This window comes from Myotis brandtii, unplaced genomic scaffold (genome assembly GCF_000412655.1).
Source record: "Myotis brandtii unplaced genomic scaffold, ASM41265v1 scaffold125, whole genome shotgun sequence".
NCBI lineage: Eukaryota > Metazoa > Chordata > Mammalia > Chiroptera > Vespertilionidae > Myotis > Myotis brandtii.
Genome location: NW_005354385.1, coordinates 5,891,622 through 5,907,320, shown reverse-complemented (window position 1 = coordinate 5,907,320; position 15,699 = coordinate 5,891,622). Strand labels below are relative to the sequence as shown.

The 15,699-nt window shown below is 41.8% G+C and overlaps 1 protein-coding gene across 1 annotated transcript in view; it reads left to right on the top strand.

Annotated features, from left to right (window-relative positions):
- NEB (nebulin) overlaps window positions 1–15,699 on the top strand; it is a 195,250-nt gene that overhangs the window by 145,132 nt on the left and 34,419 nt on the right. The window contains 14 exon segments of the mRNA XM_014534158.1: window positions 169–279; window positions 1,719–1,823; window positions 2,674–2,778; window positions 3,036–3,140; window positions 3,895–3,999; window positions 4,462–4,566; window positions 5,208–5,312; window positions 6,579–6,683; window positions 7,997–8,101; window positions 10,422–10,526; window positions 10,895–11,002; window positions 13,102–13,206; window positions 14,758–14,862; window positions 15,285–15,389. Of these exon segments, the coding sequence (XP_014389644.1) occupies window positions 169–279; window positions 1,719–1,823; window positions 2,674–2,778; window positions 3,036–3,140; window positions 3,895–3,999; window positions 4,462–4,566; window positions 5,208–5,312; window positions 6,579–6,683; window positions 7,997–8,101; window positions 10,422–10,526; window positions 10,895–11,002; window positions 13,102–13,206; window positions 14,758–14,862; window positions 15,285–15,389 (1,479 nt within the window).

Genomic DNA, 15,699 nt, shown 5'->3' with positions numbered 1-15,699 from the left:
GAGCAAGTCATGACCATGACTCCTCACAAAGGTAATGAGCTTAGGTAGATGACAATTGTTTTGTCCCTGCCTGCGAAGGCCTCCATTTGAAAGACAATGGGTGACCATGACATGCAGTTCCTTGAATGATGACTCAACTTTTATTTTCCTTCTGTTTTTGGTTTTCAGTCTAATTACCTGTACACTGATAATGCAAGGAAGATGCGAGACAAATACAAAGTGGTGCTTGACACTCCGGAGTACAGAACAGTGCAAGAACTGAAGACACATCTGAGTGAGGTAAGGATGTCACCACCAGGGATGTGTTCCTCTAGGGAGCATTTTTCAGGCAACTACATGAGGCAAAGATCTCCCTTCTGCCTTAATTACAGAGTCACCAACACGTCTAAGCAAGTCAATTGATCTCACGTTGCCTCAGTTTACTTTTGTCCCCTTTTAATAAGATAAGGATATTGATATTTGCTCTACCTAGGACCAGGACTGCTGTGAGTTTTCATGATTTTATAGATTGGAAAGTCCCTCTGTCTTACACTATTGCTGTAGTTTCCAAATGAATTTATTTCAAACGTCTCTCTTTAATTCCTGCTATCAGGAACCCTAATTGTGGTAGTGTCATTTAAAAAGTCTTCACTGGCGACCTGCTCTATTCCCGCTCAATAAATTCCAAACTACTTCAGTGTATTTGAGTGCCCCTCATTTTCATCTGTTTTCCTGGCACTGAGGGTCAACCCTTGACTTCAGCGAATAGCAGCCTAGGGGAGGGCAGAACCACAGAAGGAAGCTGCTCCCGGAGGGAGAATGGTGGAATGGAAGGCAGAGGAGAGTGCTCGGGAATGAAACTGCTCAGGGTTTCAGTTGCTACAGAGAAGCATTCTTGGATTTGGCCATTGTAAAGTTTTTTATAATCTTATTGAGAGTGACTTCATTGGAGTGATTGGAGGGAAGCCGAACTGTCGCCTTGAGAGATTAATCAAAAGAAAGAAAAAGAACATTGTACTATGTAGAAAATTATGGACTTTAATGTTTTTTTAAAAACAGGCAGGAAGAGCCCTTGTCTCTTCTCTGACCTGATCACAGAATTTGTGTAGTGGATTTAAAAAGAAGAGAAAAATGTTACAAGTTTGGAGCAAGGGAGTATGCGTTTAAAAGGAATCTCCTTTTTGTGTGCACTTTTCCTTTTGTTTCAATGGGGAACCTCAATCTGTTTTAATTGCACAGACACACGGACAAAAAGTCATTTTGTATCTGCCAAGTGTGGTACCTTCCTTTGTTTATTTGCTATTAAACTGTTTGAGAAGGGGGGAAAAACGCATAGTCTGCTTGGCTGTAAAAAAGAGGAACAAGGCCAGTGGTAGAGGCTGGACAATGAAGGGAGGGACTTGAGTCTGTTTGCAGATGAAGGGAGAGGGCTGGGAAAACTGGAGGTCATGGACGGGAAGGAATAATGTTGGAACTGGGTCCTAGAAGGGACAAGTAAGAAGAAACCAGGATCACAGCAGGAGGCGTGACTCTTGGACAAGCTACAGAGTGTATTTTGATAAAAGAGGGAAAAAGTAAAGGAAGCCCAGGGAGGTACATAAAATATTGGTTTATCGGGAAGAAACTGAGCGTGTTGCAGTGGGGCGGCCCCTGCTTCTTCCATGAAGTAGGTAATAAAGGCATCTGCAGAGAACATGTCCACGGAGCAGAAAGGATACTGATGACTGTTTTGTGTCCAGCTGGTGTACAGAGCTAAAGGCAAGAAGCAGAAGTCCATCTTCACTTCAATTCCTGATACACCTGATCTTCTAAGAGCCAAGCAAGGGCAGAAGCTTCAGAGTCAGGTAAAGTTAGTAAAGGAAGATTCATAAACCCGCCACGCTGGCATCACAGGGGGCAGTTGTGGGTGTCTGACCACTCCTGGTCAGCAGCAGCCTCTCACACTTGGTTGTCCTTGATGCAACTGAATGCCTATTAACTTCAAGAGGCAGTGCTTGTCTGGGCCATCCTAACCATGGTTTGTTTTACATGAGCAGGTAAATGCCATGTCTTCTTTTCCAAGTTCTATTCAACTTTTGTTATTGGATGAGGAGTCTGTGGACTCCAGGGAGTGAAAATAAATTGCTTGACTTATTCTATAGAACCCATTTATTTTCCACAGACAAATGAAATTACAATTCATGCATTCAGGCAAAAATGGATAAAAAATATGTTGAAGGCCCTAGCTGGTTTGGCTCAGTGGATAAAGCGTTGGCCTTCGGACTGAAGGGTCCCGGGCTCGATTCCTGCCAAGGGCACATGCCTGGGTTGCAGGCTCAGTCCCCAGTAGGGGGCTTTGCAGGAGGCAGCCAATCAATGATTCTCTCTCATCATTGATGTTCCTCTCTGAAATCAATAAAAATATATTTTAAAAAAATATGTTGAAGGCTCTGTTAGAATCCTCTTATTCTTCTATCTGCCTTCTGTATTATATGGATTTAGATTAAACTGTACTCAGCAATAAGATTATTAGACAATTGGAGTGCAAATATGTGTTTCCAGATGTGAGACATAGAGAGAAACAAATGAACAGAACACATATAACAAGCAAAAAAACAGGACAACAGGTGCATGCCTATTGAATAGAGAAGACTAAATTCTAAATAAAAAAATGTTTTCTCTCTATAACATCTGATCCCTATTCTGATTATTTAGTATCTATATGTTGAACTTGCCACCAAAGAGAGACCCCATCATCACGCTGGAAACCAGACCACAGCCTTGAAGCATGCCAAAGACGTGAAGGACCTGGTCAGCGAGGTGAGCTGGGAATTTGGCACTGAGGCACTGGGCTACAGAAAAAAAATGCTCGCTAAATCCTTCACCTGCTGCCTCTGATAGGAGAGCTCATGTCTATAAATGGTGCTCAGCAGCATCAAGAACAGGAGGCGGAGCCATTCTCCTAATGAGCATAATACACTGTGTCCCTGGGGTGGATCTGTGACATTGTTGCGGATTGTGAGGGATGAAAACACTTGAACTTAACTTTGTCTCTCTCTTCTATCTCTATTTCTTAGAACAAGTACAAGATTCAGTATGAAAAGATGAAGGACAAGTACACCCCAATCCCAGACACACCAGTCCTCATCAGAGCCAAGAAGGCTTACTGGAACGCCAGTGATGTATGCATCCCTTCCTTCTTTCTTCTGCTGTGGTAGGGACAGCGGGGGGTTGAGGTACCTAAGAAACAGAAAAGATTAGTCATATCCATAGTTCAAGGTCCTGACCCACACATGGAGCAGGAAAAAAAGAAACACCACATCCAAAAACTTAAAAAAAAAAAAAAGTAGGCACAAACAATACCAGTTAGGCAAAGTAATAGCTAGGAGTAATGCCAAAAGCCTATGACTCTTCTCGTTGCTCTTCTAGGAAGAAGATGGCCCTTTCCTGTGAGTCTTTGGTAGCATTTCCTAGGGAATACTTGACAACTAATCACTTGCCTATAAAATCATGTTCTTGGAGTCAGCCAAACATGGTTTCAAATCCTGATACTGTCATTTGCCTGCTGATTGCCTCTGTATACCTAACCTGTTTTTTTTCTGAGACTGTTTTCTGATGTGGGGAATGAGGATAAGAATTGTGATAATTAAATTAGACTACACCTAGTTTCCCCTGTTGTTAATACCTTACATTACGGTCATACATTTGTCACCACCAATGAGTCCATATTGATACATTATTCACTAAACTCTATGCTTTATTCAGATTTTATTAGGTTCCTCCTCATGTCCTTTTTCTCTTCCAGGATGTGAAATCAGTTTTTAAATCTCTCCTAAATTTATTCATGGGAAAACCTGAGAGAAACCTCAAGCTTAAAAGCCTTCAATTATTTAACTCGGTAGTTTTTCGTAATCCATGTGTGTTTTCTCCTTCCAGCTACGCTACAAAGAAACATTTGAAAAGACCAAAGGGAAATACCACACCGTGAAGGACGCTCTGGACATTGTGTACCATCGCCGAGTCACAGATGACATCAGTAAAGTACGTCCCTCCATATATCTACTTGCGTGAGGCTCGATGAGCCACCATCAGTTTTAAAAAGAGTCCTCCCTTGCCCTAGCCGGTTTGCCTCAGTGGATAAAGCATCAGCCTGTGGACTGAAGGGTCCTGGGTTCAATTCTGGTCAAGGGCACATACCTCAGTTGCAGGCTCCTCCCCCGCCTAAGCCTTAACCTCGGTTGCAGGCTCCTCCCCCGCCTAGGCCTTCGTTGGGGCTCATGCAGGAGGCAACCAATCAATGTGCCTCTCTCACATCGATATTTCTCTTTCTCTCTCTCTTCCACTCTCTCTAAAAATCAATGGAAAAATATCCTTGGGTGAGGATTAAAAAACAAACAAACAAAAAAGTATCCTCCCTTCCCTAAAACTCTCTGGAAATAAGTAGACTTTTTTTGCATTAATTTTGGATCAGATGTTATACCTGACTTTGTGTTTTTCCCACAGGTGAAATACAAGGAGAACTACATGAGCCAGCTGGGAATCTGGAGGTCCATTCCTGATAGCCCAGAGCATTTCCACCACCAGGCAGTCAGGGATGCAGTCAGTGATGTGAGTCTTCAAGTCTTCCATTTTCACGTATAAATTCGTATGTCCGTGTGACTTAGGGAATCAAAAACTGCACTAAAACCGATTAAACATGTGACTCAATGTTGGTTCTCATGCATGGATGTTTAAATCATGAAACTCATTGACAAATGAGTGAACTTCAACTTGGGAGAGAAAAAATATATTCCAATTTATAAACCTAATTTTTCTTCCAAATGTATTATATCATATTACATGGCCGGAAGTGATATACTTCATCTAAGCAATAACCTACTTTTGGTCAATTGAAGAGACAACTTCATGAACCAATCAAGACAGGTAACGATGCTCACTTAGAAAGAAATGTCAGCTTTCTATAGGAAAATACATCTGCGAAGTTCACAATATGGTCTCTATGAAAGTACACCTGTCACATTTGAATTGTTTTAATTAGTATCAAAAATAAAAATTTCCACATATAATTCACCATAAAGTAAGCAGAAAAAAGTATTATTGGAAACTTCTCTTAAATAATTGTTTTGATACTTTATTATCCTATATGTCTCAGTGGTCAGAACTTTTATTTGTTCCACGTGTATCGATCCTAACCTACTGCTATTTGGAGATAGGTTCTTAAAACTCTTTTGATGACGTTCTTCTTCCAGGTAAAATACAAAGAAGATTTGACCTGGCTTAAAGGAATTGGTTGCTATGCCTATGATACCCCCGACTTCACTCTGGCTGAACAGAACAAGACTCTCTACAGCAAGGTATATCTCCTCAAGGATAGTGTCCACATCCGTTTAACATATTTCAGTGCTCACAGAGAGAATTAACACTGAGTATATAGCTTTTTCATATTTCCTCCCTGATCTTCACTTCTAGTCCCTGTAGTTGGAGTACATACTGAACTGTCCACTGTCTGATGGGCTCCGCTAAAATGGCATATCTCAATTTTTTTTAGTGCTGACCTCATTGACTATAGTTATCATTTAGTTATATCACTTATTTGACTTTGATAAGTGGTCATTTCAGACCAACTCATATCTCTGCCAGAATTCCCTCCCTATTAATATGTCTCTGGGTAATTCACCCTATTAGAGTTGACATGGTGGGATATAAAGTGGGATTATTTTTTAACAATATATTTTTATTGATTTCAGAGAGGAAGGGAGTGGGAAGAGATAGAAACATCAATAATGAGAGAGAATCATTGATTGGCTGCCTCCTGCATGCCCCACACTGGGGATAGAGCCCACAACCTGAGCATGTGCCCTGATCAGGAATCGAACCCAGACCTCCTGGTTCATAGATGCTCAACCACTGAACCACGTCGGGATTAAAGTGGGATTATTTGAATCCACACACTTGTGTGACTCGAAGCAAATAACTGTTTTTTATGGCCTCATTTTCCTATTTCCAAAATAAAGCTGTTGGATTAGCTTTCTTTGAATTCTAAAATAGTAGTCAGCAAACTTTTCTTAAACCAGCCAGATAGTTAATACTGTAGACTTTGTGGGCCACATTCATTCCGTCACGCATTCTTTGTTTACAATTATTTTAAATTATTTTTTTTAAAAAACCTCTTAGTTCATGGGGTCATTAAAAAATAGATGATGATCTAAATGTTAGCCCATCCCTGCCCTAAAATATTATGATTATCTGATTAATTACCAAAAAACTACTTCAAACTAATGGACTAAAAACTACTTTCAACTGCATATGGTAATACCTTCAAAATAAAAATAATAATCACTATAATACATAGGAACAAAGAAGGAACTGATTTGGATTTTTGCCTAATTTGGAAAATAGATCTGTTTTTCATCCATTCAGTAAAAAATATATTTTGGAGTGAGTTTTCAAGAAATCCAGGTGGATATACCCTTCATTGCCTTGGGAGACAGTAAGCATTTAGTAATTACTTATTAACTCTATGAGGAAATTATCACAATTGTATGATAAACTAAAAGCCATGTCTCATTCTTAAGATAATCACAGCCTGCTATCAATTAACCACATTCTGTTTTCTCTAGTATAAGTATAAGGAGATATTTGAAAGGACAAAGTCAAATTTCAAGTATGAAGCCGATTGTCCAATCAATAGGCATTTCAAGTATGCAACTCAGTTGATGAATGAGGTATGTATGACCTGACCCAATTAACCCTATGCAGTTCCTTCCGAAGTCTATAGACTTATTTGATTACAACCCAATAAGTAAAATGACAGAAAAGCCTTTCTAAGTGTTGATTCAAGATAAAGATCTGGAAAGACTCTTATAAAGTCACCCTCTGATGGGCTCTGCCAAAAGCATGAACAAGACCAAGCGAAGGGATGTGCCGAGTGGTGGGAGGGCCCCACAGCCATCACCACTCTGTTCCCGCTAGCACAGGGCAGCACAGCCTTTTGGGTGATGACAGCAAGGAGGTAAAGGATTTCGTTGACTATCAGCTGAACTCCCTAAAGCAGAATACTGTGTAGAATTGGGAGACACAGAAGTTCAAGGTTAATTTAGCATCTCTACTATGGCACAGAAATGGCAGTGGTTGGAAAAGCCACCCCTAAAGGGATTGTTGTGATTTGGCATTCAATTGTATTGCCATTGTTTACTCATATGTTGGTGCAGAGAAGTAGCCATTTGTCCCCAAAATATTCTTTTATTTTCTACCTAGTCTTTCCTGGAACTATCTTTGTAATAATTTAAGTTAAATTTAGCTTAAAATGACTGAAATAACCAAGCTATTGATTAACTTAAATGTTTGGATGGTTTTATATTTAATTTCCTATCTTTGGACATTCCACAGATTTACATGAATTCATGAACAATGTTAGAAAATTAGTAAAATGTATCTAAAAATGGTAATGTAACCAATGGTATATTTTTTTCAATATATGACTTTTTTCCCCTTTTTAATTTGATTTTGTTCATTTTCAGTAGATTTCCAGGTGGAACAACTCTGAAGAATTACTGTTAGTAGATTCCTAGAATACAGTCTTGATATATTTTATTTCTATTTTTCATACTCACAAAGGATTTCCAGGTCTCTTTTATAATTAAATAAACTAACTAGCATTAGAAGACTATTAGAATTTTTCATGAGTATTCCTTTTGATTCTCACAGCTTTAGATTGTAGACCTGTAGATTATCATGCCTTATTTTAAATACAATGTAAGGTGCCATAAATCCTAACATTACTAATGGCATCCTATGTAGAGATGGGAACTGTTTAGGCACAAGGTCCTCCAATTTGGTGTCATAAATCCGATCTATCCCAAGCCCCAGCCCTCTCCAGGCAATCTTCCCTCACTTAACTCTCTTTGCCTCCCGGATGCTTTGGGCGCCCACCTCCCAAAATGAGATATTTCTGGTCCTCTGGAGTGTTTATCTGGGGACGTATCTGTGTAGCCTTGAGGTTGTACTCTTGCTATAATTTGATCTGATGTCCGAGCAGAAAAAATACAGAGCTGATTATCACCAGCGGAAAGATAAATACCACCTGGTAGTCGATGAGCCTAGACATCTGCTGGCTAAGATCGCAGGCGACCAGATCAGTCAGGTACTGTGATGGGGCTGGTTGGCCAGCCCAGGCAGGACTGCGCTCCAGGTTTCTCATGAGATGTTGTCCTGTCTGCTGCAAGGATGTCATAGGTTCTGCCTATGATATTGGGATGTTCTGTTTCACAGTATCTGTCCAGCCACCCAAAGAGCCCATGAGCTCTTTGAGTGTGCCAGTCCATGCTCTGTGTGCTCACATGTGCTGCAGTGAAGAGGAAAAGGAAAGCTGCGTCCTTCCACCCTTTATTCCTCCGGAAGCCCTGTTTTCAGCATGCAGCTGTAAATTGCAAATTGAGTTGCAAAACCAAAAACAAAGAAGCAAATTCATGGAAGGAAAGAAAACAAAACTCCCTGCCATATTTTCCTACTCCAATGATGTCCTTTTTCCTATAAGGCATTTCCTATGTCATTCATTCCCCATTCACAAGGATGATGGATGGTCAACTGCAGGTGTTGCAGTCACTCTGCTTGGCATTGTAATATATTCGGTGTCTTCACCCACACGTATATGTGAGCACATACAGTGTGTCTGCCTACATCTCTTCACTCAGAGGTGATGGGGATATAGAGCCATGTTCTTAAGTCTCTTTTGTGCTTCACTGCTCTTTGCATGAACAGAGAAAATATAAATCTAGTGCCAAGATGCTTCTGAAACGAGGATGTAATGAAATTCTGCGTCCAGATATGTTGACTGCCCTCTACAACACATACATGTGGAGCCAGGTAATTTCGGATGTGATGGGAAGAAGTCTTGGGGACATTCATCTTTATGCTTTCCTTGACTTCCTTTCCCTGCCTCCTGCCCCCTGCCCATGGTTTCACATGATAAAGCTGCATAAATGTTCATTCCTGGTAAATGAACACTGGATGTGGCCGCCACTGTGATGACGCCATCTGTATATCATCTGACACCTAGGGAACTCCTAGTAAGATTAGCTGAGACTTTTCCAAACTTTATTTCCAAATTGGTATAACATTCATTGATATTTTTCAATATTTGCCCCCTCCCCAAATAGATTCCTGAGAGACTGGGTATATTAAATAGATTCAGCAGCATTTAAAAGGTCTGAATATTTAGTATTTTTATCTAATTTTGGCCATTGTTCAATGATCACTACAAGTGTACCATTTAGGACAGATGAGGATTACAGTGCAGCTCTTTTACAATTGTACATAGTCATGGCCCCTCTTGAGTTTGATGCTGAATCTGTTAGGTTATTTCAGGCACTTCCGTCCTCTTGCATACTTGTTAACAGTGTTGCTGATAACATTACCTTCCCACAAGGTCAGTAGAAGCACACCACCACTGCCTTTCCATCATATGCTGAAAGGTAAATTTGAAGCAGCAAAAAATGGTGATGATTGCTTAACTACCAGATACAATGTTAATAAAATGCCATTGTCCCCATACCAAAAAAGTTTTAATCAATCTTTTGTATTAGGAACTTGTTTTATCACTTTAGAGTGACATCATCAGCATATGAAATGAGGGGAATGAGCTCTCCCTAGGCATATCCTATTGGCCTGCCACTATTTTTTGTCCTGATATGATCATCAGATAGTTGTGCATGAGATATTGCTGTGCTCTCTGTATCTGTGCTGCTTGAAACAGCTTATGTGCATGAAAAAAATCATGACTTGAAAATTACAAAAATGAATGTCTTTTCTAAAATGATAAATACTTTAAACTCTATATACTTGTGTTTTTTTTTTATTTTACATCTATTGCATCTTTGATATGGAAACATATCTTAAGAGGTCATACATATTCGATGCAGCATACAGGATCAGGCAAAAGTAGGGTTACAGTTGTATGGGAAACACAGTTTATTTTTATATTAGTATTTATTCATTATTGTATTATCTTCCATACTCACAACTGTAAATCTAATTATGGTATTATTTTCCATATGAACTATAAACCTACTTTTTGCCCCACCCTGTATTGTGAGTGAATCATTACTTGTCAGAGTCCAGAGATTAAGGGTCTAGTCCTGGCTCTGAGATTCACTCTACATGTACCCTAAGTTTAGTCTCTTACCCCATCTCGGCCTCAGTTTCTGCATGTACAAAATGTATGGGATTATCACTTATTGTTGTTATTTTCTCACTCCATTGCAAGCTTGCTATCAAGTACAGATTTATATTAAACATTTTCAATTAGGATTTAAAGAGAAAGCATGACCCTATTCCCCCACATCTGTGGCTTGTATAATAATCCTACTATTTGCTGTGGGACTCTCTCAGGGGGAACATTAGATTCCTTAAAGCCCTCTCTTCCACTGCTTAAAGTTAACTTGGTCTTCTATTCCACAATTTAGATCAAGTACAGGAAAAAGTATGAAAAATCTAAGGACAAATTTACCTCAATTGTGGACACTCCGGAACACCTGCGTACTACAAAAGTCAACAAACAAATCAGTGATGTAAGTACAAGAAACACTGAACAGATTCTCAAACTCGGGAGGCATTTGCAAATGTGGAGGGTATTCTAGACTGTCACAATGTCCAGAAGACTCTTCTGCCATTCAGTGGGAGTGAGGCAAGGGTGCCAAATGTCCTGCTATGCTCAGAACTTTTACAATAAAGAACTGTTCCACCCAAATTGGGAGACACCCCATTTCAGAAGCACCAGGGCCTTGGCAGAAAACACAAAAGCACCTGTTGAATTTATAGACTTCACTCACCTTTATAGACACTCACAAAAGCCCTTTAAACTTATAATGTCACATTACATTGCACTGTAAATGGAGATATATAACATTGTCTCTTTCTGCTTTTTCATCTCCTTTAGATACTTTACAAATTGGAATACAACAAGGCCAAGCCCAGAGGCTACACCACAATCCACGACACGCCCATGTTGCTGCATGTCCGGAAGGTCAAAGATGAAGTCAGTGATGTAAGTATCAGAATGGCTTCGCGGTCCCTCTCAGCTTGGCCTCTCTCATGTGATCTAACAAAACCTGGTTCCGTTATCTATTTCTGTGTAACAATCTCCCTAAAACTTAGCAACTTAAAACAATCATTTTCCCCCCTCGTGATTCTGTGAGCTGAGTGGGCACAGCCGAGTGGATCTTCTATCCCACATGCTGTTGGCAGACAGCTGAGGCTCAGGTGGGCCAGCACCTCAAGAAGGCTCACTCACATGGCTGGTCGTTGATGATGATTCTGGGCTGGAGCTCTGCTGTTGCATAGACAGCTCCCCCACCCCCCACCCCCGTGTGGTTTGGACATCTCACAGCACAGTGGGTGGGTTCCAAGAGGCTGGAATAGAAGCTTCCAGACCAGTTAAGGGCTATTCCTAGAACTGACAAGAGACACTTTTGCTGTATTTTATTGGGCACAGTGGATACCCAGATTCAATGGGTGAAGAGATAGATGCCACCTCTGGATGAACAAATGGCAGGGTTACATTGTAGAAAGGGGGGGGCGGGGAAGTTGTAGAGACCATTTTGAAAAATGCAATATGCCATAAATGCTATGAATACTCTATACACTTTATCTTGACTAAGAAGAACAAGGTAGCCATTAAATTCAAATATCCTGAATTTAAGGAGAAACTGTATTCATAAATTTCCAGATATATAGATAGATTCCGTGGTTGAAAACTGTCATGATTGTTTGTTTAAAAAAAAAATTAAGGAAATTCATGGCTACATGGCACCGGAGAGAATATTAAAGGCAGCTGTGGAGTACAGGCATCCTTACCCATAGCCTTGACCTCGGCTGGTGCTCAGGAATTCCCTGATAGTTGAATAAATGTGTTCACAATGCTGGCCCTGAGCTGCCATGAAAAAATGTTAAATACATTCATACACCGTTTATGAAGGCAGAAATGTATTTTAAAAATTTTCATATTTTTCGTGTTAAACTAAGTTTTGGCACTTCAAACATGGACACCGGGTATTCATAAGCATCTGTCAGGTCAATTCTTCATGCAGAGCAGCCCTCCCCTTTCACTGTAGAAAAATGAAGCATTTTGGTGTCCATTCTCCCACATTTTCTGATTCTAACAATAACCTGAGATATGGCTGAAAAATATGGATTTCCGGGCCTTTCCCCTGGAGATATTGATTTATGTGTGTGGTGGAGTACAGAAAATTGTGATCAAGCAAATTTAGTAATGCTACCAGACTTCCTTAGAACAGTTTCACTTCAAATTTAACCACTTTAACACCTGGGATCCCTCAGCAACAATTAGTGAGAAAACCCAAGTGAGGCTCCAGGGCCCTGAAATTCACGAGGAGCAGAATTGGGTGAAGCTAGAAAACCTGGGCCCAGGATGGGGAACTACCTGTTGGGCCCTGAGACTAAGCCTTCCCTGACACTCTCCCTCTCATCCAAACCCTCCTATGCCCAAACTGGCCAGATGTGGCTCTAGCGGTGATGATAGTGATGACTGCATCCATCCATCCATCCGTTCACTCATTCATCAAATATGTATTGGGTTTCTTTGTGCCTGACACCAGGAACAAATGTGCCTGACACTAGAAACAGATGATGAATGACACACAGTCTTTGCCCTTGGAGGAGTTCAGCTTAATGGAAAGAATAGACAGTTAAGCAAATAATTACCACATGAGGTGATAACAGCTGGAACTGTGGGGGGTACAGAAGGAGGGCAAGACTCATTCCATCTGGGTGGGAGGAGCTTCGCTTCCATCAGCAGTTTTCAAGATGTTCTGAACTTGGAATTTTCTGATTTGGAAAAGGGAGAACATACAGGGAAAGCTGTGCAGCTGGCCCTTCCAGCACAACCTCAGGGGACGTAAGTGCCACCGTGACACTAGTGAGCACGTTCAGTGTGTCCTGGGAGCTGGTTTTAAGATCTGAGACAGGAACGCACATGTCTGCATGGCCACAACCTTTCTACCCACAGATTCATTCTGTCTTAAAGAGCAGTGTGTACTATAATCATGGTTTTAATTTCTTATTTTTTTAAGTATCATAGTAGACTGCTATCAAAAGTTAACCTGGTCATTGTATTGCCTCCCACAGCTGAAATACAAAGAAGTTTACCAAAGAAACAAGTCCAACTGCACCATTAAGCCAGATGCTGTGCATATCAAAGCAGCCAAGGACGCCTACAAAGTCAACACCAACGTAAGTTCCATAAACTTCCCCCCTAGCCTAACAGGGGATTCATCAGCTTCTGCAGGACATGGGGTCTCTTACATCTCTTCCCGCGATTGAGTCCAGATCAAGAGTTAGGTGCCAGGAGTGTGCATAAGGACGCTGAAATCTACATGCTGCCTCTGGTTCTCGCAGAGGTCAACAGGGAAGAGCCAGGGTGGCCATCCTGTGCCACAGTCATTACACCCACTCAGCCTTGGTGCTAGGTGGCTGAGAAATACGAGACTTAATTCTGAAATGAGAGTTGCATTTTAGAAAGTATCTCAGTATCTTTCATTCCCTCCACCCTCCATATTCTCCTCCTGCCCCAAACCCTAGAGCCTGTTCTTTATGGACAAAAACAAATTTAACCACTTGGTGCTGTCAGGAGTTGGCCTAAGCCTTCCTTCTGCTCAGATCTCCCTGCGCTGACTCATTTCTTTGTAGTGGGGCATCTTACAGCCTCAACCACAGAAACATTTTTGTGCATTTAGATGAGTATCAGCTTAAAATATATATATACATATATATAATATGAAACCATTATAACCCAACTAGCGCCCACTAGTGCCAGAGAGAACATACGTTTGTTAGGGCCAGCAAACTGAAATGCCTGTAGGGGCTGGCAGGTGACTTACAGATGTCCTGAGGATGGATTGAGGGATGGGAAGCAGGATGGATGTGGGGAAAGGCAATTGCAGTAAGATGCACATTGTAGAATGCAGGTGGTGGGTATTCTCTATAAGATTCTTGCAATTCTGTCGTATGTTTGAAAAATTTCACAATAACATGGGGGGAAACTCATCAAGTAGTATACATAGATGTATGGACATTTTGTGTGCAAATTAACCCTTGACAAAAAGAGAGAGAGAGGAAAGAATGTGCCTGATAGAGAGGGCTCTTCCCAAGGACACAAATTAAATTGCAGACACTTCTGTGCCTCAGATTTGGCTCAAGGCAGCCAGTTCTGCGGCTCAGATGAAGGTCTAATTCTAAAGGCACCCTAAAGCCAGGTTGCCTGGCTTTGAATCCCAGTTCCACCTTTTACTAGCTGTCTCACCTTGGGCAGGTTACTAACCCTTCTAGGCAGTTCCTCAGCTGCCTACTGCATGCAGTTCTTACAAAGATTAAATAAGCTAATAATTATAAAGCACTTAGAAAAGCGCCTGGTGCAAAAGAATTTACAAAAATGTTTAATATTGTTTTAATTAAGCCTGAATTTAGTTAGAAGTTAAAAGTGGTCAAGTGTTCTAAAGATGACTAAGCTACACTGGCAGAACTGGAAAGATTGTAGAATCTTTTCCCCCAGAGACCTTTAAACATGTTAGCCCCTATTGGGACCAAAGGATCCCACAAGAAGACCTCTTGAGTGGCTGACCAGCTGCATAAATTGTAGAGAAATTTTCACTGGGGCTCTCTCTTGCATAAAGAACCACGATCTGTTGTATGTGAAAATGCAAGCCGAGTCCCTCTGTGCCATGCGTGTGGTTAGGAATTCAGCCCCCTGACTGATGCGACTTGTTTTCCTCTTGTTAAAAACAGCTGGACTACAAGAAGCTGTACGAAGCCAACAAAGCCCACTGGAGGTGGATCCCTGACCGACCGGACTTCCTCCAGGCCGCCAAGTCCTCCCTGCAGCAAAGCGATGTGAGAGAGAAGAGACACGCCTGAGACAGAAAAGCAATAATTAGTCATGATAACCACCATCGAGGGTGCTAACCTAGCCCATTTGAGATCCAAGGACAGGGGTTGTGGGAGTAGAAGGCCGGCTCAGGAAGCAGACCTGGCCTCAGAGCCTGGCTCCCACAGCTGGGCCCACACACGGATGGTTCGGAGTCCTAAGCGAGGCTGGGGTGGGGCTGGAGGCGAGCAGGCTTGGGGGGGCTTGGTCTTGGCCTTGGGGCTGGGAAGGAGGAGTTCAGCAGGAAGTGAGGGGCCAGGAGGCCTCTGCCCCCATTCTGTAGCAAGCCCTCTTCAAGAGGCGGCCTCCTTACGGGTTTGATCAAAGGTTGGCTTTCTCCTGTGCCTGTCCCCCTTTCCCATCTTCCTCTGCCTTTCTTCTGTGACAGTTTGAATACAAGCTGGACCGAGAGTTCCTCAAGGGTTGCAAGCTGTCCGTCACCGATGACAAAGACATGGTGCTGGCCCTGAGGAATTCCTTAATAGAAAGTGACGTGAGTACCCGTCCCTTCCATGACACCTAACCCCACTCAGAGCCGTCTCCCCAGGGACACCAGGAAAGGACCAGGGCTGCTGCTGTGGGTGTGGGTCCCAGATTAGGACCTGGCATGGCAGAGCAGGGCGGCAACAGCGGGAAGGTATTAAAGCCTGCTGACTGTCTTGACCGCTCTCGCACCAGGAGAGAACTCACACAGCAAGAATCAGGAATCTGAGGCCCGGCTGGGTTCCATAGGGAACCTAATTCACGTTTGTGGGCACCCATTCTTCCTGTGCTGCACTTTCCTCGTCTGAAAAGGAGGAATA